Here is a 26388-nt window from a genome sequence, read left to right on the forward strand (position 1 = left end):
TGCCACGCGTATGAATGCCGGCGCGTCTTACTGCACATCGGATTACTCGACGACCGATGCTCTGATCGCCGCCATCAGTGCACAGCGTGTATTGCTTGTACTTTGACTTTTCATTTCTGGGGCACAAGTTCACCCAATAAAGAGCTTACTCTTTAAAAGCGCAAGTACAGTCTCCATCATGACAACCACGTGACAGTATGTTCACTTTGCACTACGCCACAGTTTCTCTAAAATAAAAAAAAGAATAGCGACAAGAAATACCCTCGTACATAGCAGTCTGGCACCACTGAAACCAAATACACATGAATTCCCAGCAGCACTAAGTGAGCTCACGTTTTGTCGCTGAGAGATGCATGCAGTGAAACATGCAGGACATAGTTCATGCTGAAGAAACTGGTGTCATCAGAAAACTTTAATACAGAGTTCAGGTATATTTGCAAGCTCTCACACAATATCAGACGCATCCAAAGAGGTAGACAAAGATAAACAAAGGTTCCGTTGCATTCTAAAGCCTCCAGGATGTTGTACATTTTGCATATTTATAACTTTGTAAACAATTAGGCACTCCAAAAGTGTGATAATGTCATCACCGCAATTCGGGCATAACATAGATATCAGCACACCTGCCCTTTGTCTCAACAACAGAAGTTATATAAATTCTATATTTTTTTCCGCAATGAACATGTGCGTTCCGATGAAGACTACTTGACTTTTCAAAGGCCGTTCAGAGTCTCCATAAAATGCAGTTTTAAAAGTTCATAAAATGTTACCAGTAATGCCCGGTGTATAGCACGTAGTCAAATAAAAAGTTAAAAACATTTCCTAGACAATGTTCTTGTCAATAAATTACAGGGAGAAAAAAAAAGGCCCGCATGCTCAGATGCATCAGGAAGTTCAGCGGTAGTCTGGCTGCTTCCTAATGGGTGTCAATGCTGGACTGCCACTGCCCAGAGGAACATTTGGCCTGCACAAAATGAAAGCGACAATACTGAGAGACATAGGAAACGAGGTCTAACAGACAGAGACCGATTCCAGAAGACAAATTCACACTTGAAGCTCACTCTCTTGCATTCCCTGAAGACATAACGTGTTATCGCGGTTCTAAGCCTCACAACCTGCAAGTTCCAAGGACTAACGGACTTAAAGGAAATGTGGAAGTGGTTTTACAATTCAGTAAAAACTGTTGTTAACAAGGGCCAACATTATTGTCGACAATGGCGTAATTTCTTCCGCTGTTGTGGCAGCAAGAGCTCTAAAATATGCGAATGAAAAGTTCTTGCTCCACCCACGCGAACGTGTTGAAAGTGTGGGCGTGGAAACGAACTAACCAGAACAACGTCATCGTCGGTAGATTTGGCGGAGCTGCGCAGCACTGTCATATATTCAACTGTGGCCTCCGTAACTAGTTTCGGCTGCATGCGTTGGTGGAGCTGATCGCGAAGGCCATGCTTTAACAATGCTGATGTTGCCGATGATGCGGCCCACCGAAGACGACATCACCACGTTCGCTCAGCATCTCAAGAAGCCCTGCGGCTGCAGCCGCTGTTTTTCGCCAACAAATGCTATTTGCATTCGCTCCTGTGAATTCTTACATTGGTTTTCAAATTCAGCAGGGATCAAACTATGATTACACACTCCAAAGTCCTTTTTTTTTTGATGACTCTGCTTCCCTTTAGTACCACACACACTTTAGTTCTTACCCAGAAATACTAGAATATGTGATGTCTACTGTATGACATAATGCCGCTAGCAAAAAACACACAGAAGAGAGACACAAACAGGACGACATATGGGCCGCCCATATGTCGCCCTGTGTCGTCCTGTTCGTGTCTCTTCTGTGTATGTTTTTTTCTAGCGGCAGTATGTCATACAGTAAGCAATACCAACTAGGCCAAGAACAAGTTCTCATGTCTAATGTCTGCTGTAAGATTGTGCTGCAGATAACGATTGTCATACATTTTCTGCTTTTTGGCAACTGTTTAATGACCTATAATTTTTATTGCGACAGCATTCGTATGGAGACTTGCGACGGGTTGTTGCTGTCACAGTTGACGTCACTGTAATGTTTCGTATAAAGTCCAAATCGATAACATCTCATGTTCTACCCGCGAGTAAAAGTGTGCGAGCGCTGGGGATGGATGCGACTGAAGCAGAGATTAAACGAGCAGGCCATCTTTCATGAGGAGCAAAAAGAGACGCCAGGGGAGAGGCAAACTTTAGTCACAAGGGTGCGGTCGTGAGTACTGGCACACGCACTATATTGGCAGACATCTTTGCGTTGAGACAACAGGCAGCACGAAAACCGCTTTGGTCCCTGGAGCGGCCATATTCCTTTACACTAGCATTCTGTAGATTGGATCCAATAGCTGCCAGACTTACTTCGTATAGCATCGCAATTTGGCTATCGCATTAATTGTTTCATCCTTGTGGCAAAACCAATTTTTTTTACCCTGTATCCTTTTTATTTCACAGTTCCTAACAATTTGCTCATGCAGCACCTTAGACTGCTTTCCTCTCAATTTACCATGCTAGTTGTACTGGTGATCTGAAATCTATGCCCTCATCAATCAATAAAAATATGTTTGTTTACACATGATAGAGGTGGCTTTTCGTTTGTTGGAGCAGCATTGGAAGCAAGAAAAATGGCAGTTTGGAGCAGCAAAAGTTTCCATCAGAAGCAAAGAAACTACAGCTTACCTATGCACATAATACCACCAACATGAAAGTGTGTATATTAAACTACACTTGCATACACTGTTCATCACATCATGTAATAAAATTTTCGATAGAATGCAAACAAAATTAGCACATTTCCGGAACACTCAAAATATATTCATAACGCATTTCCTTTCGCTCATGATAAATCAATTTTAGCACAATGACTTACGAGCTAAACATGAAAATATTGCAGGAGCCTATAAGCTGAAACAAATTACCTTAGCGCGAAAAAATGTAACTAAATATTCAAGTTTGATTTGATTAATCTATTTCCATTTACAGACACATGCACAACAGTGGCAAATGTAGGTGGATGATGGAAAAAAATCTCCAAAACCCCAGCTTCAGGAAACCTCCCCTTTTCCAGTACAGTATGGCTACATATGCAAAAGCACATAAGACACACTGTATAATATACTAGTATAATATACTATATATACTGTATAATATACTATAGACCATAGAGCATCCTTGACACAAAGTTCTGGTTGTGAACCATTGATGGCAGAACTGTGCCACTCTGCTTATATGCTAGTAAACAGGTTTTAGATGTGATATGTCTTCAATGTAATAGAAAAGGGGAATCATTCGAGGGGCTTGTTTTTTTGTTACATAACCAAATGAATCCAAGAGACAATTAAGCAAAGGAAAGCATAGAGGACCTTATTTTTTAACTATAGTGTAGTAATAGTTACACGAGTTAAAGTGGACAAAAAAAACACCCTTTCCGTCTGTGTGATCTGAACCCACAATCTTCGAATTATGCGTCCAATGCTCTACCAACTCAGCTACGATGGAGGGCTCCCCCGTCCACTTTGTGGGGTGTTTCTGCGAGTGTACAGGGAGACCTCGCTAATACATACCTGCCAGTACCACGGCATCGCTACGCACTCAGTGATGTTACCGAGGAGTCCTAATTTGGAGCACTTTTTGGAGCAGCAAAATTTTCATATTGGAGCAGCAAAAAATTCCATCTCTTGGAGCAGGTAATTTCGCATGTTGGAGCACTCTGGAGAAGCTAATTTCACATCCTGGAGTACACTAGAGCAGCAAGTTTCAATTACATTCCAGTACCTGAATAATTACTATGGGGCTCTCATGAAGAGCAAATCTCACGGAGAAGACAATCTCAGGAGCACTCCGTATTCCACACGATAATGCAAAAACAAGGATGTCATGCAGTTAAGTGTTCTGGAGCAACTTCTTCAGCGATGATATTGACACTGGCAAATAAGCAGAATACTACTGAATCAATAAAACTTTACTTTACGAAATAACACTAACAACATCTATGTGGTTAGCAGCAGACGTGGTAGACAAACGCCGCGACCTACAACAGTGCCTCTATGCCGATGAGTCACACTGCCCCTAATGCATTCCGTTAAGAAGAATCAAAGCGAAAGCAAGGTTCTTTTTCTTCTTGATCGATTGTATTGCTGGGCACAACATGACTTCACTTGGCTAGCCTCCGAAAGCCAACCTCCTTCGACACTCCCTTCCCTCTTTCCAGGTGGCTTACTGTGCTGTGCGAAGAGCATTCTTGAAGTGCTTCCAGACTATCGTATGTGCCGGGTTGGCTGGAAGATGGAGATCCACTTCAAGTCGAGCTACCGCGAAAGTGTCCGACAGTGCGTTCAACAGGAGACTAACAAGAAAGTTCGTTTTCCTTTTAGAGCGAAGCTGTACATGGCTAGGACATTCCGTTTGTACCCCGAAAACCTCCTAGTGCCCTCCAGGGAGCAGTGCGACAAAAAAAAAAGGCTCACAGGGTCCTTTATGCATTCGCCTAAGACGACTCGAAGGCAAAAGCCATCTCCTTATTCTTCTCATTCGATGTATTGATCCTCCTCTGCCCCCCTCTGAAAGCTTTCTGCATTTAACGTGGTTTTGCACTGCCTCCAGGATCGGAGGCATTGTAAGCTTTCTGCACCTCACCTGGTTTTGCACTGTCTCCATGATTGGCGCACCGATCACCGAGCAAGTGCAAAGCGACTATGTCATGTGATGACGTCACGATGCATGTCGTCATGACAACATCATCACATGATTTTTTGCATCCCTCATAGTGATGCAGCCAACACAGACGGTCAATTGTCGCGCTTGATGACGCATCTAAGGCTTTTGCATTAATATTGCGTATTGAACGTTAAGAGCCTCGCCATTAACAGCCTGGTCTTAAAATCATGTCACCTCTGTGCCGTGCGCTTAACAGCTTCGCTGATTATCCACCTCACAGAGTGGAATGGATCCTCAATTTTTTTTTCTTTTATTGCGATAGCAATTCCACGGACACTCTCGACTGGTTTTTGTCTTGCCATCATGTTCCATATGAAGCACAAATCGATAGCATCGCTCTGTGAATCACATGTTCTACCCGCGAGTAAAAGCTCGCGAGCGCTGGCGACGAACGCGGCTGAAGCTGAGCTGAGCTGAGCTGAGCTGAGCTGAGCTGAGCTGAGCTGAGCTGAGCTGAGCTGAGCTGAGCTGAGCTGAAAAGCCGGCCGTATCTGAGCTGAGCTGAGCTGAGCTGAGCTGAGCTGAGCTGAGCTGAGCTGAGCTGAGCTGAGCTGAGCTGAGCTGAAAAGCCGGCCGTATCCGTCGCGCGGAGGGCTCATTCGATAACATCAACCCGTGTGCGAGGCCTGTTGTCGATTGAACATCAAACAGAAAGAAATAACTCCCCCCCCTTTCCTTTCCCCCATCTGAAGGGACCCCAGAGGAGGGGAGGGGTGATACATCGCTCGAAGGGCGCAGTTGCTGGCGCGTGCTATCCCGAGGCATCACGAGATGGCCCATAAACTGCTGTGCTCTCAACGCTTACTTCGCATTTAGAGAATTGACAGCACGAACACAGCTTTGGTCGAGTTACGCGAGACCTAGTCGAAAAGAGTTGGCTGCTAGCCTTACTACGCAAAACAATAAAATTTGTTGGTATCGCATTTATTTCTTCGCCCTTAAAGGAGTGCCGACACGAATTTTAAATATTTTTGGATTATTGCTCTAAATAAGAACACTGGTGTCAAGAATCCTAACAAGAGTATCGTGGTGCCTGGGAGTGCATCGAATATATTTTAATACCCCTGCCTTAAAAAGGCACTTTCGGTTTCGATATCGAGGGGGTGGCCTCGCAGTGATGTGAAGCAGTCCGACGTCACAAGGAGACAGCAACTCGTGACGTACTAGCACTAGCAGCAGCTCTGTCAGACGCACGTGGTGCAGGTAAACAACAATAGCTGAATAGTCTTCCGGCGACTACGACGGCGAATTTTGCGATTTAGGCTGTATGCAGGATGCAGAGTTGGCAAACCTAACAAACTGTGTTGACTCCATTGCAGTGGGGCTGGCTTGCAGATGCTGTGTAGCAGAAACTTTAAAATCCATGTAAAATATGTTAGACGTGTTGTCTCGCTCCAGTGGGTGCAGAGCGTTAACACTGCATACCGAGGAAACTAAAAATGCCCCTTTTGCGATGCGTGTCAGTATTCGTTTAAGCGAAACTTGGTATTTTTTTACCGTCAGCTATTGATCCCAGAAAGCGAGCGGCTGACGTGTAACATGACGTGGCCACCTCACAGTGGGCCTTCCGACGCCGGGGCCGTCGACGGGCCCGCTACTGACAGCGCATATTAGCACCGAATGAATGAATAAACTTTATTAAAAGTCTGGCAGTTTCCTTCGGGCAAGGCGGGGGAGAAGAGGGGATTAACCCCTGTCCCGTCCCACCCTCCGTCGATGATGAATTGCGGCTTTTCTGACCAGGAGGCATGATTTTATTAATGATGAAATGACATTTGAAAAAGCAAGCAAAAAATTCTAATTGGGGCCCTCGCACTCACTAGCTCGAAAGGGCGGGGCCTTTCAGGGGGTAATTACAAACCCAGATGTGCAAGTGAATGAATTATGAAAAAGCTGTTCTGGATGAAAATCCATGGATAAAGCATAGTACTTGAAGAAATCTGTCAACGTGTTCCCACTGTTCACATGCTCTTCTATAGACGCGAAGCACGAAAAATATGATAGTGCCTCATATGCTATCCCTTGCTAGCGTTCCCAGATTTCATTCTGCGATGTCCCGAAAAAGAAGTGAGACATTCCAGCAGCACGTGTGAAGTTATTACTGAACATTGCTTTAATTACGTGTCGTGCGATGCTTGAAACGAGCTATCGGCATTGTTTCTGGAATAGACAACGTCCGTCGATGAATCGCCGCTACACTTTCTCGCTACCGATTGGCCTAGACATCACGAGCCTCTGTGGAGAGCGCGTTTTGCCGTCGAGCCGACTTCACAACAGAGGCTGCGTCGGCACCGTGCATGGCATCGTGGCTTAAAGGAATACTATACTGACACGATTTTGAGACATCGCAAAAGAGACATTTTTCGTTTCATTGATATGCGGTATCAACGCTCTCCACACACCGGAGTCCGAGAACGCATATAAAATATTTTAATTTGACTTTGAAGGTTTTCGTCACTGAGCATCTGCAAGCTAGCCCCCCCACTGCAATGGAGACTATCCCGACAAGTCAACACAGTTCCCTCGAGTTTGCGAGGTTTGCATCCTGCACGCAGCCTAAATCGCAGAAATCACTGTCGGGGTCAACGGACGACAATTCACTCATCGTTGTTTATGTGCACCATGAGCAGATGACGAATCTGCCGCTAATACGTCGCGAGTTTCTGTATCCCCATGACATCACACTGCTATAAAACGTCACCGAGAAGCCGACCCCTCGACATCAAAACCGAAAGTGTTTTTTTAAGGTAGCGGTAATTAAAATATATACGATGCATTCCCAGGCACCACAATCCTCGTGTTAGGTTTCTCGACACCAGTATTTTTTTTTTTACAGTGGAACCTCGTTAATGCGTACCTGCCAGGAACGCCGCATAACTACGCACTAAACGGTAGTACGCATTAACCCTTTGCGGTCCGTTGTCGGGCAGCGCCCGACAACGCAACACGGCCGTAGCAGTCCGCTGTCGGGCCCCGCCCGACAAGGGTGTTCGTGGTTTAAATTTTGCTGTTTTCTCACCGCGAGTCGCGTGAATTTTTTGTATACATGAAGGGCCATCTCTTGAGGAATAAGTGAGCTTTGTTTGTTGAGGTTTTACTTTTTTGACACTAGGGTGCAGCACTATGATCAGCACGGGGCCTAGAGCGTACCCACTCGCGCGCGCGGTTCGCTGAGAAGCATGGCCACGTTTTCACCGCGTGCGTTTTACGGCGGTGCTTTTAGCGAAAGCGAGGATGACTTTAGTGAGGAAGAGAATTACGTGCCTCCATCAGACAGTGATGACAGTGATTCGACAGAAGTGAGTGACGAAGACGACGACGGCGGCAGTGGAAACCTGCAGTAATAACCCTGGCCTGCACACAGGGGAATGCTTTGAGCGGTATCACACGTTGCCCAAATATCACTAAAAGAGTTGCCTGCAGAATGCAGGAGCAAAAATAAATATCCTGTGCGTTTCTCTTCCACAGCTTGTGTTTTTATTCGCGGCGCCAGAAACTGGCGAAATAGTTTCGGACCACTAGAGCCGGAAAGTGGGTAAAGGTTTTGGACCGCAAAGGGTTAACCACCAAGTAAAAATTTGCATCTCCTCGCATACGCCGTCGCCGCCAGCAAAGACATACAGTGCCACAGCAAATATTTCCTAAAGTACCCACTGCAAAGCCTTTTCTTTCTTTTTCCCAAACTGGAGAAAAGATTCTGGTACTCTTGCACGACCGTCCGATAGTGCCGATTGCCGATAGCGCGCGGTGGCGACGCCAAGGAGCATTTCGGAACTATAACAGGGTCCGGTATACGCAGAGACCAAGGTAGCGACAGAACGGACAGTGTCGGCTTTCCGCGATATATGTGTGTGCGTCTGTACCGCGATCTGCTACTAAATGAAAACTGACAGTTCCAGTGAAACGCGGTACAGCTGCGTGGAGCCGATCGTCTCCTGGCTAGCTGCGTGCAGCGCGTCGCCTTCTCGGCTCACGGCATCACTGCCAGGCCACCGGGCCGCTTGCTGTACCGCATGCGCGCATTTGTCGTGGGAGTGTTCTTCGTACCCACTTCCCTCCAGACCGTGCACAGATGCGGCGATGAGCACAGATGACCTTGTTCGGTTAACGCGGCGATGACGAACTTCCTGCAAGCGATGCGCACTCCGCGACGCTCTAGCGGTCCTGGCAGCGAACGGAAGCGCGTTTGGGTGGTCGCCCAATAAAAGCGTGCAGTATGGTTACAACAGCGCTACGCTTGGTGTACCGTACGCGTGCGTTTAGCGTGATAGCGCCTATGCAAAGAGGTTTCTCGTCGCCCACGACCAGCAACGCTCAACTCCGCAACAGCGAGCTGCTTTCGTTTCTACAAAGCGGCACGCGCTTGAACACGGCCCCGTACAACGAGGCGGCAGCGATCGGCGGCCCAGCGCGCCCAGGTTGCCGCCTATTAAAAGCGTGCAGAAGGCTTAAAGTAGTGCTGCGCCGCACGCGTGCCTAAGCAGATATCTGAAGATACTTATTGTGATAAGGTTGTCGACGATAAGCCATGCTGGCGCGTTCGTCGGTGGCCGCCGCCTCACCTTCGTTCTTTCCAGATGCTTACCCGCAAAGGCATCGCCGCAATCGCGCGGAAGTCGGAATCTGTGATCGACCGATCTATGCACTTCTCGAAAAGACTGAAAACCTTTGGCGGCACATTGTGGCGTCGGGAAGTTCAGCGGCGCAGTAAAATTTTATGGCACAAAATGTCGCGGTACGCAGGGTACGCACTAACCGGTAGGCGTAGGGTGAAGCACTATGGCTTAAGCGGTCAGCGAATGCATTAGTCTCAATGACACTCGGTCGGGAATTCGTCGCAACTACGTTTTAACTGTTAGTACGCTTAAAGCGGGTACGTATTAACGAGGTTCGACTGTATTTAGAGCAACAATCCGAAAAATTAAATTCGTGTGAGTACTCCTTTAATCGAGATGCACGTGCGAGCGCTATTTATTCAGCGGAATAATTCTAGGTCCATGGTTGTGACTTTGGCAGCCCCAAGATAAAGCGACACATGTTTCAACACGCCGGCGGCACGATTGCCGGTGACAGATGCCCCCAAACCCGAGAATCTGGCGCAGTTTGGCGCAATTTTCATTGATATTATCAAGATGGCACAGTAAATCCAATATGGCGCACTTTGGCGCAGGAGTGGAATCACTGCGCACTAAACAGTAGTACACTTTAACCACGCAGTACATATTTGCATCTCTTGACGTGCGGCATCGCCGCCAAGAAAGAAATAAGTACAGTGCCATAGTAAATATGCCCGAAGTACTGACTACAAAGCCTTTTCGTTATTTTTGCCGAAGTGCTGAAAAGGTTTGGCATTCTCGTGCGTGATTGTCCAATAGCATGCGGTGGCGACGCCAAGGAGCATTTCAAAGCTATTACAGGGTCCAGGATATGCAGTGACCGACATAGCGATAGAACAGGCAGCATCGGCTTTCCGCGGTACATGTGTACACGTCTGTACCGTGATCTGCCACTAAACAAAAACTGATGAAGTTTCGTTGAAACGCGGTACGGCCGCGTGAAGCCGATCGTCTCCTGGCTAGTTGCGTACAGCACGTCGCCTACTCGGCACACGCAGTCTTTGCCGGGCCGCATGCCGTACCACACGCGTGCGCATTTGCCGTGGCAGTGTTCTTCGTTCACACTTCACTCCAGACCATGCACAGATGAGACGAGTAACTTGTTGGATTAACGCAGCGACAACGAGCTTCGTGCAAATGATGAGTGTTTGGGATATCGCTTAATAAAAGCATGCAGTATGGTTACAACAGCGCTACGTTTGCTGTACCATACGCGTGCGTTTAGCATGAATGTAGCGAGGTTTCTCGGCGCCCGCGTCGCTCAACACCGCAAGAGCGAGCTGCTTTCGTTTCTACAAAGTGGTGCGTGCTTGAACACTGTGCTGCACACCAAGGCAGCAGCGATTGGCGGCCCAGGTGTTCAGGTTGTTTACTATTAAAAGCATGCAGTAGGCTTAAAGTAGCGCTAAGCCACAGGCGTGCCCGAGCAGATAGCTGGAGATACTTATTGCAATAAAGTTGTAGGCAATAAGTCATACTGGCATGTTATTCGGTGGCCGCCACCTTGCCTTCATTCTTTCCCGATGCCTATCCTCAAAGGCATCGCTGCAATCGCACAGTAGTCTGAATAATTAATCGACCGATCTCTGCACTTCTGGAAAGTGCTGAAAACCTTCTGCGGCACATTGTCCCACCGTCAAGTTCAGCGGCGCAGTAAACTTTTATGGCGCAAAAAGTTATCGAGGGGTACGCACTAACCGGCAGGCAGTAGGACAAACCACTACGGCTTAAGCGATCAGTGAATGCATTAGGCTCTACGAGACTCAGTTGTGGATTTGTCGAAACTACAGTTTTAGCCATTAGTACGTCTTAAGCGGGTACGTATTAACGGGGTTTGACTGTAATCCCTGGAAGTGCTAGCCAGTGCCACTCTAGCCAAGGCGGCGAGTGTGGAACACTTTTTGCTAGATGTTGTCATGTGGTCATTGCACCAGGCAGCAGAATGTACCAAAATGGGAACAATCTTACTTCCGTGAAAGCAGCCATCTTAGGCAATTAGAGGCTGCCCCTCTATCATGGCTAGATCATGAATGACAGTAGAAGGGCACAACCTAAAGCGTACCTGGCAGGTGTCGACGAGAGGCGAGTTGCCACGGGAGACTCTGGCACTTGTGGGAGGCACGAGGCTTCTCTGAATGCTGGCAGTCTGGGCACTCGAGAAGTGCTGCCTGATGCTGTGACAAGAGAGAGATGGAGTGGTCAATGCTGGAGAAACTGGTAACACCGGTCTAGTCACCATGGCAACTAAGATGGCCACATGCACTGGTTGCACAGATCAAAATGACGCTGTAAACACCAGATCAGTTTCGACTGCAAAGACATCCTTACAGAGCCCTAACAAAGTAAACGCAACTTAATTTTGAGGAAGATCTTTACCCAGGGGGACAGCACAAAAGATGAGAATGAAGAAGAGGTGCACACCAGCTACACATTATAACAATAATTGTTGGGGCTTTACGTCCGAAAGCCACAATATGATTATGAGGGATGCCGTAGTGGAGGGCTCTGAAAACTGATGATCTTGTGTTCCTTAACATGCACCTAAATCTAAGTACACATGCCTCTAGCATTTCGCTTCCATCGAAATGCGGCCACCACGGCCAGCATTCCATCCTATGACCTTCGGGTCAGCAGTCGAGCACCAAAACCACGGCAGGTGCCAACCACACATTGAGCTGACAACAACTTTTTCCAAACTTGGGAGTCAGTGTGAAAGTCTTATATTATACAGTTAAACCTCAATACAGCAGTCAATGAAACTGGCAAATCACTGTTGTATCGGAACATTGTTAAGTTGAAATTCTATCTGCGTTCCATGTGTCGAATGTGCACTGAAATCGTGTTCTAGTAGTGTCGGTGCACATTCTCTACGTCCTCGTAAGCAATTTGCACAATACCACATTGACCGATCCCATTCTCCCCTCTGGCTGAAAATCCTGTGCTCCCAAATTACCTCGAGTGGCGGGAGGCTTCAACCGTGAACGGGAAGGCAACTGTGATGGCTGCGCAGTTGAAGCGGCACGCAGTCCAGTCTTGGCCTTTGGCGGATCGGCGGGTGATGGCTGGCTCGCTGCAGCCATGGCCTTCGGAATAGCAGCCACAGACCGCCTGGCACCTGTGTCACAAGTCCCGAGCGTTCAACAGGTGGCGCATCCATACGTACGACAACTCGTATGACAACGCAAGGGGCAACACTTCGTGCGATTTCTAGCCTGACATAGCCTCCCAATAACAAGAATGTAATGGAATATTTGTATCGGTGATATGGCTTCTGGACAGGCCGATCTCCCAAAACAGCTCCACTTCATCAGAAAGAACCTATGTGTAGGGGTGTGCGAATATTCGAGCTTTCAAATATTTCTCTAATAGTGTTTGCTATTTGATTCACACCGAAATTTTCTATTCGAAGTATTTGAACCACTGGAAAGCATAACTGTTTATCGTAATGGAAAATAAATATAAGGACGATAAATCAGCGTGCTTGGTCTTGTGTTTTGGGGGGCTGACGTGCGAAACTGCTAAACGCTTCCACCAGTGCTCCGAGCGGTCGCTGCACAAGTTTAGCCGGGGGGTCCGCTGCCGATGCACAAGATGCCCATCCAGGGTTCTGAGGAGCCAGCGGACGTTGCCAATCGTTGCTTGTGACAAGGCACATAGCGGCTTCTTCGTTTTCACATGTCCGCTAGCGCGATAAGCGGAGTTGGGCCTAACCACAACTCCGAGCAGCAATCAAAGTACGGCATGCTCGGTCACGAGTGCAAAGAGTCCTCCCACGATGGTCTTTGTCACGAGGTCCGAAGTGGTGATAACCAGAACCTCCAACCGCGAATCGGTCCAAGACTCGCGCCTGCAATGTTCACGACGAGCGCAGCGCACTATCGTTGTGCGAGGATTAAGCTTCCGAGTACGTTGTGTTGGGCTAGTTGGTGCATCGTTACTTGAAATACGTGGCGCAAGGTTGCAACTGCGAAGAAACAAGAAGAGACAGAAAGAACGCCAACTCACAACTAATTTTATTTTCACGAAGCATTCACAATATAAAGGCTCTTGGAGGACCCCATGCGCAGAACATTTTCTTCACCGCACGTGCAGGCATGAAGAGACGAGGTTTAAAAAGAAGATAGCAATCATGATATCTGGAACCCAGCAACAAACAAATGTGTGCTAATGTAAAGACGTCAAAAAAAAAAAAGAAAAAACAGAAACAGAAACCTGCGCAAAGGTCGAGGAAAAAAACCACAAAAAAAAAACTGACAGACACTTCGTAGCAAACCATCTAAAGTACATCTAGGTCCAACAGTTGGAATTCGCTATTATGCAGCAAAACTGACGGCACGCTGACGCAAGAATCACCTTCCTTATGTGAAAGGCGTCAAGTAACTCCCGCGCCAACGCATCCCGGCTCCTTCCAAGTAGTCGCGTGCGATCGAACTGCGAAGTGCTACGATTGCTACGAAGTGTCTGTCAGTTTTTTTGTGTTTTTTTTTTTTGACGTCTTTACATTAGCATACATTTGTTTGTTGCTGGGTTCCAGATATCATGACTGCGATCTTTTTAACCCTTGTCTGTTCATGCCTGCACGTGCGGTGAAGGACATGTTCTGCGCATGTCCTCCAAGAGCCTTTAATATTGTGAATGCTTCATGAAAATAAACTTAGTTGTGAGTTCGCGTTCTTTCTGTCTCTTCTTGTTTCTTCCCAGTTGCAACCTTGCGCCAAGTATTTCAAGTAATTAAGCTTCTGCTTGCAGCTTCCAAGCTAAAGCATAATTGTTTTCTAAATGATCGTCGACCCGTGAACACAGAACGAGCGCAAACGCGTCGCTAAGTAGCGAGATTTTTGACAGCCGTGACATCGCAATGCGCAAGCAGCGGACTACGCTCTCCCAGGGCAAGATCAGACCAATGGCGAGGCGCGCAGGAGCAACTTAGCGGACGTAGCCAATTGGAAGCCTCGTAACGACCTTCAAACATTTACTATCTGTCCGCTTCTTTCCGAGTGGAGGAGCCAGCTGAAGCAGGAAATTCAAACACAGAGAAGTGCTCTTTCCGACGAGCGCAAAATTGCGGCACCCAGTTGCGCCGTTACGGAGCTATATTTTTTTGAAAAACGAGGTCTTTTTGCGATTTCCACAATGATTTCCGCCACATCGGCAGGCGCAACAAATTTTTTGCAGCACTCAGATAGAAAAAGGCCTACATAAACTGAAAACTAGATTTTGAAAAAATTGCATTTGTTATTTTTCACGCACTCGTCCGGCATCCGCAAAAGCCATGCGCGGAAAACAAGTGACCTCGCTTACCGGCACTGACGCCGGCACCAATGTGTAAAGTGATGTCGACACCACTTTGCGTTTATTTGCATGATATGGTATATAACCAATGTGGCTTCCACATTTTCTCATTCTTTACAAGACATCTAGGGAACAACCTAGCAGCACCTATTTAGTGCTTCATCCACCTAGCCAAAAGTAACACTTTCACGTTCCTACCCTTAAAGGGACACTAAAGGCAAATATTAAGTCGACGTTGATTGTTGAAATAGCGGTCCAGAAACCTCGTAGTGCTACTTTTATGCCAAGGAAGTGCTTATTTTGGAATAAAATCACGTTTTAGCGGTCCGCATCGCGTTAGCGCACTTCAAATCACCCGCCTGAAATCAGACTTTCATACGTCACTGCTGCCGTGCCCAACGTTGCCCGCCTTTACTGCGCGGCCGCCGACACTAGTAGCAGCAGAGCGAAAGCAGTGGGACCCACAGCAACAACAACGGCCATCGAAGCCATCGAAGCTTGCCACAATCGCCGCAATGGATGTGGACGGAGAACTTGACAACGAGACATTGGCTCGCAACGCTGGGCTCCAATTCAGCGACTTGAGCCCCGATGAACGCGGTATGCTGCTGAGGGCTCGTAGTGCCAGCGTCGTTGCATGCGGCCTTTTGTCGAACTTTCTGTCACAGCGACTTTCACGAGCGCGCAAAACACACGCGGCAGTACGCGATCCCGAAACTACCACTGAGACGCGGCCGCGTGAGCAAAGCAGGACACCGGGCGAAGTGCAGTTCGGCGAAAACGGAACCTTTCAACCACTCGCGCCGTTCCCCATGGCAACACCACAGAGGTTCTTTTTTCCATGAATCAAACGGAAACGAACAAACAGCATTTTATTAAGTCTTTTGATGCACGGAAAGTTCTTTTTTATTGCTGCTAGTTTGATTACTAGTGATTTATTGTAGGCAGACTCTCATACGTCATCGGGATCACTTCGAAAATGTCCCACTCGCGGCGCTCATCCTGCGATACATTTAGCTTAATTTCTCGGTAAGTAGGGCACTGCTCTTGATAATATTGCCGTTTTAGAAGTTGTCATACATTGAGTTTTCACTCTGACATAAATTGTTATTTGCCTTTTGTGTCCTTTTAAGAATATGCTTATGGGTCCTCTGCGACTTATTTTCTGTAATTTGGCTTCGAAGCATTCGAAAAAAAATTCGATTCACACTCATTATTCGAATTCACTTCGCACTCAAAATTTTGCTATTCGCACAGCTCTACTTATTTTAGGCAATACCGAAAAGAGGAGGTTCACCCTGGGCATATGTTTGTTCCTCCAAGGCGCTTGACAGAATCGATCATAATACCTCACTGGGAAAACAGTCTTGCTAAGGTGTTCGTGGCACTGCCTTAAGCCTAGCTCAAAGCTAGCTGACAAATAGCCATCAAACAGTATGTGTCTGCAATGAAATGTCCTCGCCACAGAAAATTAAACATAGTGCACCCCAGGGAAGTATTCTGGGTCCACTGTTTCTTTAATGCTAACATAAATGACCTTGTGTCTTCACATAGCAACAATGATTAAGTCATTTATACTGATGACACTAAGTGTGTCCAGATAAGATCGAACACGAGGTCCCCGTCACCATTCCCAATTTTGATGAAACTTACTGTAGGTCTAGGCATTACACTCAGAACAATGGTTTCGAAGTTAGTTTCGCAAAAAGAAATTTTGTTCACCTGAAAAAAAAATTATATAAATTTTGGCCTCAAAAAACATTTCTCCGCCAATTTCGTGATATCTCAATTTTGAGCGCACCCAGGAAAAAAAACGGTGCACTTCTTGGACACAATATTTATTACCCTCAAAGAAAAAGTCAGATACAATCTTATGAGTCTATTATTTCCCTTGCTTGTCGAAGCACTTTTGAAGAAAAAAATCACAAACTTGGCAAATCACACAAAATACCTGTATTTCAGGAATTTATTGCTGCAAACAAGTCACTGAGGATACTAAAAATCGGTACATATTAAATTTGATACCTTTCGCTCCCTTTTAAAATAATTTTCGTGGTTTTATTCCACTGTGTTTCATTCGATAATTGGGCTGAAACTTAGTGATTTACCAAAACGCTGAACTTTGAAATTAGTTCTCAAACAGGCCATCTTAAATTTTAAAATCGCTCCGATTAGAAGTCAAGGACGTCATGCACTATTCTGCATAAAAGAATGTTGCATTATTTTGGTTGTTAACAAGTTATAATGCGTCAAATGTGACCAAGTCAGCCTAGCGGCTGCGTCGTTCATTATAGGCTGAAACTGATATAAATTGCCCAAAATACTTGTACGTGACAATCACAAATCAGCTCCACACCAACAAATGCGCACAAATGCCAACAAATGGCCACTCAATGCTGCGGGCGCTCACATTACATGGGTGCCGCTTCGACTGCGGATGAGCCCCGCTTGCGCGCCAAACTACGCTCAGAGGACAAACGAGAGAAGGAATGCATCACTATGAAAGTTAAAGGCCATTATGTGCCAACAAATGTCATAATATGCAACGAAAATTCTGCCGGCATTGTTCATAATTATATTATTGTGTTATGTATTATAACATTCACAATATATATATATATATACACACACACACACACACACACACACACACATAAACACCTATCAATATAATGTTCATTGCCAATATCAGCCAGATAATATTGGCTCATAATAAATATCCACAGTAATGACGCTGTCTTGGTTATTTCAGACACCAACATGATGAAATATCACCACCATAGGTCGACAAACTCGCTCACGAGTTGACTCACTCAGACTTTGATCGGCCTGAGAGTCCAAGTGAGTCCAGTTGAGAAAACGTTTAGCGAGTATGAGCGAGTCTGGTTGAGCCCTCGGAGCAGAATATATTTGTTGAGCGAGTCTGAGTGAGCTCCAACTTTTTTTGCCGACCTATGATCACCACAGATATTTGACTTGCCGTACGCACATTTTCAAAATTTAAAATTAGCATTTGCAGAGGACAGCAAGACTGGGTGACCAGTATGCAACGACTGCTTAAAGGGACCTGGGTTACAGCTGTTATAGCAGGCATATCCATTGGAGAGCAATGCTCGATATTCATGCATGTTCTGGCCCATTTTAGAGTGAAAGAGTTTTGGATAGTAATCCAGTTAAGTGCATCATTCAAACAGTTTTACACATTCAGCGATAACACTGGAATGCACAGAGAGATTAAAGATAAGCGGACTCCTAGGACTATGTTGACCAACCAACAAGTGCAAGATGCCCAGAAATAACATCTCACCATGGAGGAACGTTCGTTGTGCAGCACTCTCGGGAACAGTGGAGAGCCTGGACGCAGGAACCCGCGCTGTTCCGCCAATCGCCCCCTTTGCTGCAGGACCACACAGACATCTTTTTTGTTTTGGTTTTTGTTGTCGTGCAATTTATGCCACTGTATTTCACACCATTACATTAATGTTAGTTTCGTATGTCTCAGAAACTCTTTCCCCACATCTTTTGTATGGTTGTCTGCTGCTCACACTGAGAATACAAAGAAGTTGTACAATACGAAGATCCCATGCACCACGGGAATCAATGTTACGTCAATCCTCTTGCGGGCAGCTGTCCTGCATCAGGGTTATCCAATGGAGTGACACTTTTTGCGCACACTCGACAATTTGGTTCATGCTATTCGCATTGCACACAGTGGCATGAGGGAAATGGCAAAAATTTTCCTACTTCAGCAAATTAACATCACTAGAACCCTATTTCATTACAGCTTGCATTATTGCCAGAGGTACCGTGGTCTAACACGGCATCTCAGAGCTCAATCTACTACAAAGTGTACAGACTATAGCACGGTCTTTTTTTTTTTTTTTATAAGGAACTGGTGACAACAGAGACCATCTTTGTTTTTGTGCACTAGTGTTGTGCCACTGATCAAGAGCATACACTAGGCACACTGTAAAACGACACAAAGTGGCCGCCCATCCCTCCTTTGCACTGCAAGATAAGGCCTCGGCTACTACAAATGTGGCAGCACAAAGCACGCATGGCTGGATTTACTTGCACTCGTTTTCCTAGCAAAAAGAATTTTTTCGGTAACAATTACATTACACCCTTTTTTTTTATTCGGCATGTCAATGCGAGGCATTTGGACATATACAAGCCATGCCAATGTGGCACTGTGCCCACCATGCTAAGACGGTGGGCCCCGAATGTTATTGCTCGCAGACAGCCAATCGGTAATCTCGCGAGAGTATCGCCGTGTATGTTGCTCGGGAATAGCACCTCGGGTGCTGCAGCCAATATTCTTCTCATTGGCTGTTAAGGGGGGACACTGCTCTGAAAATTTTTTTCTCATTTCTTGATCGATTTCTTGATCGATTTTGATGATACTTGGCGAGTTTATGTATATTTGTGTGCTGATTTCAAATATGCAATTATTTTTCTAGTATAAACGGTAGTTTTTTTAAATACAATATATTTCATGCGCCTTTTGGGGAGGAAGATTTTTTTTTTTAACAGAGAGAGTTACAAAGTAAATCAGCGTATCACAATAACCTGTAATCAGAACTGAGTGCAATGAAACAAAAACTGATGTTCTAAACCCATTAGAACAAAAGTTATGGTATGTTGAACATTCGCGAAGGAAATCGCAGCTTGAAATTGACGCACTAGTGAATGTTCAACATATTGTAACTTTTGTTCTAATGGGCTTAGAACATCTATTTTTGTTTCGTTGCACTCAGTTCTGATTACAGGTTATTGTGATACACTGATTTACTTTGCAACTCTCCTTGTGGAAAAAAAAATCTGCCTCCCCAAAAGGCTCATGAAATATTTTGTATTTTAGGAACTACTGGTTATACTAGGAAAGTAATTGCATATTTGAAATCCGCGCACAAATATACATAAACTCGCGAAGTATCATCAAAATCGATCAAGAAATGAGAAAAAAATTTTAAGAGCAGTGTCCCCCCTTAAGGAACCAGATTTATTTAGAAGAAATGTATGCTCAAGTGATCATGGTGAGGAGAGTCACATGACACTCCAGGTGTCCGATCAGTGCCAAGGAGTTTCTCGGTACATAATTTGCACCAAGCAGCCCAACTCATCTTTAACACTGCAGTTACTTGCCTTGTGCTAATTGGCCATGAAAAACATGCAACAGCCAACGTTGAACAATTTTTTTCCATGCAAAGGCACTGGAATAAAATTGTGTATTTCATTAAGACTCATTTTTCAATTTTTCTCGTTTCTCAGCTGTCATGTTTCCCGGCTCTTACGTTTCTTTTAACACGAAAGTGTTTTATGCCGGGGTCCACCAAGTACATCCGTCACGGATATGACGTTGATAAAATGGACACCAACGGGTGAGAAAGAAAAAAAAACCAAGAAAATAATACCCCGATGGGAATCGAACCCACGACGTTGCGACCGCGACGGCAAGCGCCCTACGCGCTACCCACTAAGCCATCTCGAGAGATGCTAGGCACGGCGCGAACGCGCGTTATATCTTTCACACATTCTCTTTCGCGGCGGGCGGAGCGGGGCGGTGCCGCCGTCTGTGAGAGGTGAAAAGAAGTAATACTTCACGATCCACACTTACTAGCGCTTACTCCGAGATTGCACGCGATGTCTGAGGTCATGGTTAAAGCGTCTCGATACCAGAGCGGTAAACTGGCCGAGCTGGCGTCGCCGAGGCACCATTGACGCTGTTACGTTCTTTGCCTTTGGCTTCGTGTTAGCGTGCGTCGGCTCATCGGAGTAGTGCAGCGTCCACGTGCACCAACGGGATTTCTCCGCCGCCGACTGCTTCAATTGCGAGAGCACCGACTAACAAAACTGCTGCAATATGCCTTGCAGAAACGACGCGATTTCGACGGGCGAATGTCGTGCCTTGGTGGAGCGAGAGCAGCGCCTGCGAGACAGAGGCCAGCGGGACGCACGCATTTGCGGCTCAGGCTACGAACCTCTACCTCCCCTGTTGCTGAAGCGCAGTGCGTGTTATGTATGCATGAGCACAGGCGTCGGCTACCCATTACTAGATAGCGCACACCGTGCCGTTTGTCTCCTTAATCGACGACGCTTTGAAGAAGTGCATAACGGGTACCAGTGTTGATTATGAGCTTGTTGACATCATCCTTACGCGGGATTCACGATTCGCTGTGTCCAAATATATGTTCACACCGTCAGCTACCACAACAGTTTATTCATGATCATGGGCATTAGTCGTCGCGATAGACATGCTGTCAACATGGGTGCATCCACGTCAAACGGTGCTATAGCTGCCAAACACGAATAGACGTTGTACAAGCTCTGATATATCATTACACAATAAGCACTACTTCTGTGAAGACGCGTTTCACTTTCGTGTTATACCGATTCCTATGACGGAGGGATCAGCCATGTTTTTTTTAATACAGATGCCTGAAAACACATCATCGAGGTGCCACACATTCGCAAGAGCTTCGACTACCGATTGGAAGAGTTTTCTATTGACGTTCAAAAAGTGTTGCAGGGCCGGTTAAAGGTGTACTGACACAAAAATTTTCAGTTTTTTTTTTTTGCATCAATGAAAGGCCAAGACCTGAAGAGCCTAGAAAATGTACTGGTAAGCATGACTGCACCATGAAATAGTAAGTACAGCACGTTTTTAAAAGCTACTTTCAATTTCTACAGTACCCCGATGTCACAACATGATACTATAAGCTTCTCGTCACGTGTTCACACAAGATATCGTGACGTTTCTACGGCTACTTCGTCCCTGGCTTTGTTGGGGGACGCACAAGCAACCATCTTGAATGTTTTGGTACCCGACGTTTTCACAACTAGCCATACTGGTGTGTGAAGTCACCAGAATTGGCACCGAAGCCTGACGTCACACTAGTGTTGTGGTAGATGCACCATGCGAAAATGGACTTTAGTCAAAATGAAATATCTTAGCATTTACTGAGCTTTGCACTTGCACAGAGCTGTCTCTTTATACAGCAGACCTGTATGGCAGAGTAAACTCTCCTTTGACATTTTGTGTCAGTGCCCTTTTAAAGGGCCCCTAAACCACTTCAAATATTTTTTCAAACATTTCAAGTAAACATGCGCATCGCATGCAGAATGCCGTCACGATCAACGGTGCCACGCGTGGCAGCGCTACAAGCTGTGGGCATGCCACAAATTCCAAGAAACAATTTCTTCTCCTCTCCAGGCCCTTCTGGTCTGCCTAGTGACGTGTGTGACGTCAGCGTGTTAATCTGTGATGTGGTATGCAGGCAATGCTGCGATTGGTCAAAGAACCTACGACGTCCGGTTAGCCTGCAAGCAGCTGCCCGCGCTCCTTGCTGTTCTTTGTTGTGTTGCCCGCGTGTGTGCGCTTGCGAATCGGCAACTGCAGCCCGTAACACAGCTGCCAAATTGCTAGCATACCAGCACAGTCGCACCTCGCGGTCTGATAAGCTGCGCGGACTGAATCCAACAGTGTTTTGCGATGGCTTTCACGCATCAGTGCTTGGCTGCCATAGCGCCGACTGGAAAAATGAAAAGACGCGACACGTGTCACTGTGCGGGTCCATCATGTGTACGTCACACGAGATTGGGACGGGCACTCGGCGAGGAGGGCAAAGCGGCTTTGGGAGAGGAGACCAGCAGACTAGTGGAGGGTAGCAAAGGAAAGAGTGAAATGAGCAATGGCAGCGTAACTCTACTATTACAGCACAGTTTCGAATAATTCTCACGGCTACGTGTTCATTGTCGACTCTTGCACAACTGTCACACTACAACTAAATTTCGACTTCTGAGTTGTTTAGGGGCCCTTTAAAAGTAAACCAGTGTGACGGACACCTTCCAGAATGCGCATCCCTAGTGTGCTCACCTGGCTGGAGGCTCCTTCTCGAAGCAGCGCTTGCTCCTGCAGGAGGGACAAGCGTCCTACGTGGCTCAGGCACAGCCGCGGTAGTTCGCACTGGGGGACGCTGAGGCATAGCAGGTGCAGATGGTGTCATCCCCTTTCGGGCAGGTTTCGACACCGCAGTGGCAGACCCGGGCTAGGGAAATAAAGTGGTCAAGGGATGCGATGTCACGTGGGGCTCAGTATCCTAGCTAGCAAAGGAAATTGGTTAATTTACTGAGCCTTTAGGCACCTTAACAATGGTGTTTTCTGAAACCTTTACAATGTAACGTGCACATGAAATCATCTTTAGATTGCAATGTGGCAGGTACTGTATGTGGCAAGCTCTGCTTTGCACTGTGAAGGTAAATATGATACACAAATAAGCATTCAAATAGCCTTCAGAATGAAAATTACGTATTGGAAATGCAAGATTGTTAGCTGCTCTCGGCCTTTTTAAGAATTACAGTTAAAAGGTGCACGTGTGGTCCTAGAATCAGACTCTGAAAGATGCAAGTAGTACTTCAGATAGGCAAAGAACTTTCAGTGCAAGGGAAACTCATTCAGCTACTTCTCGTTTCACAGAGTCACTTATACTGTCACAAGTCACTGTGACAGCAAAGAACACGGCAACTCAAGGTGCAAGTTAAACTTGGGCGAACTTTTGCCCAGCAAAACAAAAACACTTGTGATAATGGCAACCACAGGTCGGTGAAATCTGTTCTATGGGTGAAATGGGTCAGTTTTTTATAAATGCGTCAGTGTGACCAAGGCAGCTCACGCAAGTTTTAGAATTTAACAATAATTGTTGGGGCTTTGCGTCCCAAAATCATAATATGATGATTATGAAGGATACCGTAGTGGAGGGCTCCAGAGAGTTTGACCACCTGGGGTTATTCACCTCAATGCAAGTTCACGGGCCTCAAACATTTAGCCTCCATCGAAATGCAGCCGCCGCTGCGATTCGATCCCATGACCTTCGAGTCAGCAGTCGAGCGCCATAACAACTAGACCACCGTGGCGGGTCAGTTTTGGAATTTACACCCCTTATTTGCATCCAATGCAATCCGATCAAAACAGTTACCGAAAAAAAAAATAATGAAGTACACTTGGTAATTTCCTGTCCATTTATAAGTCTCCGAGCCTCTGAGAGACACACTGCTTCGTGCACTTTCGTAAAACAAACAAGTGGTCCACACCTTTGGCGGCTCGACAGGCTTTCGAGGCTACTGGTGGTCTCGAAGGTGGCCGCATACTCGTGGCAAATGTGGTGTCTGCCACTGCCCGATTTCCGGCACTGGGTCGCACAGGGACTGCCCTGGGCTTGGTGGCCACCGAGAGCCGCGCAGCAGGACGTTGCAGTGGTGCGGGGCATGGTGCTACGGAAACCAGGAAGCGAGGCGTTGAGAGAAATCTCAGCTCACTTTCGCTAAAGCTCCATTGTGAAATGCAATAGGACAGAGAATCACACTGGTGTAGTAGTAATTGCTGGGGTGTAGCATCCCAAAGCCACGATATGCTTATGAGGGATGCCGCAGTGGAGGGCTCCAGAAATTTCAGTTACCTGGAGTTCTTTAACGTGCACCTAAATCTAAGTACACGCGCCTCAAGCATTTTTGCTTCCATCGAAAATGCGGCCGCCGTGGCCGGATTCGATCCTGCGATATTCGGGTCAGTAGTCAAGCAACATAACCACTAGAACACAGTGACGGGTAGAATGACATTTGATAAGGATCGATGGACAGGACATGATGTAGAGATATCACTAGGTCTGGGCAAACATTCGAGCATTTTGGATACTTGGACTGAACATTACAGTATTCAAATTTGCTTTGAAACCCATTCAAAATTTCAAGGCATTCAAAATAAACGAATAACATATCTTACTGCATGTAACCGGTTAAAATGATGATTGCGCTGCAGCATGGGGCTGACATGCCATGAAACCGGCCATTGAAGGGCAATCCAATCGACCATATTTCGAAGGCACAGATTACCTGCACTCAGAGTTATTTTTTTTTTTAAAGGGGCCATGACACCCAATTTTCCAGCATAACCTGTATTATTTATGTGGGTGAATCCTTGTGCGCTTACAAACAAGCTGGTGAAATTTTAGCACGTTTGGTCGAGCACTTTATAACTGAATATTTTCATCAACACGTGAGCGGCCCGAGAGTCTAGCAACACTGGCGCACTCGTGAGCTGCGACACAACATGCTGCTTGCTTTGCGAGCATCTGCATTACGGCGAACTATTTTGTTCTGTGGCCAGCTGTGGTTGCAATGAAGCTGTTTTAGGTTACTTTAGCTTTTGCATTGAAATTGGACGATTGGCAGCGGCTGAAACTTTGGTAGAAGACGACTGCTCCGCTCCATGCACTACACGGCACCACAGATGCCATAGCAAAATGGCGGTCACCGGCGGTAGGCTGGGTTCATAGCAGGAGACTTCTAGGGATCATTTCGCAGTGAAATATTCTTTTATAAGTCCAGTTTTCATATATGTAGAAGCACAATAGACTAACTACTTCTATTTTTCGCTTAAAAGTTAGAACTAATTCGTTGAGTGACCATGTCATAGCCCCTTTATTAGATAGGCCAAGTATAGCAAGGTATAAAAGGTAATGTATTTAATGTATGGTAATATGTGTCCTCGTCACTTCTTGCTCGTGTTTGTGTCTCCTTGCGCTGAAACATAAGAAATGTATTTTACCACTGCAAATACTATTCAAATTCTGCTACTATATGAATTTGCTTCCAATAAAGTGATAATCGCACAAGCCTAGTTCTAACTCTTGATAAAAATGAGCATTGTTATTTTATGCATACCATTCGAACAATTACATTCAAAATCATTTGGCCAAATAACTATTTGCTCCAAACATCAAGTTTACTATTCACCCATCCCTACATATCACAGCCACGTGGTAATGAATAACTTCTTCGAAATTTCACTTGAAACACGTTGGCAGGTTAGGTGGTTAGACTGCACGATAGAGTTTAAGTGCAAGCTCTCGAGGAGCTCGAACGAATCTGATGCAGCACTGTTTCTTGCTTTCCGACTCCTCATGAATTCACGCTACCGTGGATTCTTGGGAGCAAAGAAACAGTTCCAAGAAAAATATGTACAAATCTTGCCTGGAAATGAAGCAACTTTTTAACATTATGTGCAGGAATCGCACACAGCTGCATAAATGCAAGCTCTCGTAGTAGGTTCCTGAAATGCAGGACCCCTAGTGTACTATACACCAAGCCCTTATCAAGTGAAGCTCTAATATCTTGAATATCACATTCATTTTCCTATTGTAATGTTAACACCATGAATTTCACACCTCTCGTTCTTAAAAACTTTTGTGCTGTATGTAGCTGATGATGGTAACACCAAGCAGTGAAAAAGCTGACAGTCCCTTCAGCAAACGCCAAGCAGAGCACAGGTGAAAATACATGCTCTCATTGGACACTCGTTAAATTACTGTGACGTTATTAGTTCCTTGCATCCTAGCATTCTACAAAGTCTAAATAGTTCTCAATCAGTAAAACTGAAGTACTAGATTGTCCTTTGAGGGGGCCAGCGACATAGCATACCAAGTTTCAGGAAATGTTGCTGGCTAAAGTACGAAAAGAACATCTCTAAATCATGCTGACATTTGTGTGCAGAGATTTCTGGCGCAACAGAAATAAAACCAAGCGGAATTCGCTCTCTTTTGAGATGCTTTGTAGACAACTGTGTGCATCACTTGTTTTTGCTAGTCGTTTTTAACTACCGTAATATCCTGAGCAAGCGCCCCTACTTGAGCAAGCATTCGAGAGATTTGAAATATGTGCCAATGACAAAGCAAGTGCCTCTCCCCCCCTC

At 45.9% G+C, this 26388-nt stretch overlaps 2 protein-coding genes across 2 annotated transcripts in view; both read right to left on the reverse strand.

The window, feature by feature from the left end:
- Positions 1–394: 394 nt before the first annotated feature.
- On the reverse strand, positions 395–22691 carry LOC125760006 (uncharacterized). Its single transcript, XM_049419554.1, has 5 exons — positions 22519–22691; positions 17950–18039; positions 12304–12465; positions 11413–11524; positions 395–964 (listed from the first exon to the last, which is right to left on the reverse strand). Exons 1-5 carry the CDS (start codon positions 22646–22648, stop codon positions 895–897), a joined length of 564 nt encoding a protein of 187 aa, XP_049275511.1. The 5' UTR covers positions 22649–22691; the 3' UTR covers positions 395–894.
- A 401-nt stretch (positions 22692–23092) lies between these two features.
- The window catches only part of LOC119372239 (uncharacterized), a 66728-nt gene continuing 63432 nt past the window's right edge, over positions 23093–26388 (reverse strand). Inside the window, exons 8-9 of the mRNA XM_049420167.1 lie at positions 23733–23912; positions 23093–23142 (exon numbers count right to left, since the gene is read on the reverse strand). Coding sequence (XP_049276124.1) covers positions 23093–23142; positions 23733–23912 — 230 coding nt within the window. The remainder of the gene's footprint in view (positions 23143–23732; positions 23913–26388) is intronic.

The sequence above is a fragment of the Rhipicephalus sanguineus genome, chromosome 10 (genome assembly GCF_013339695.2).
Source record: "Rhipicephalus sanguineus isolate Rsan-2018 chromosome 10, BIME_Rsan_1.4, whole genome shotgun sequence".
In the NCBI taxonomy this organism is placed as follows: domain Eukaryota; kingdom Metazoa; phylum Arthropoda; class Arachnida; order Ixodida; family Ixodidae; genus Rhipicephalus; species Rhipicephalus sanguineus.

Coding starts and splice junctions, on each gene's coding strand:
- LOC125760006 (XM_049419554.1), bottom strand. CDS start 22,648: ATGACACCATCTGCACCTGCTATGCCTCAGCGTCCCCCAGTGCGAACT. Junction 18,040..22,518: donor GAGAAGGAGCCTCCAGCCAG/GTGAGCACACTA, acceptor GTGGTCCTGCAG/CAAAGGGGGCGATTGGCGGA. Junction 12,466..17,949: donor ACAACGAACGTTCCTCCATG/GTGAGATGTTAT, acceptor CTTGTGACACAG/GTGCCAGGCGGTCTGTGGCT.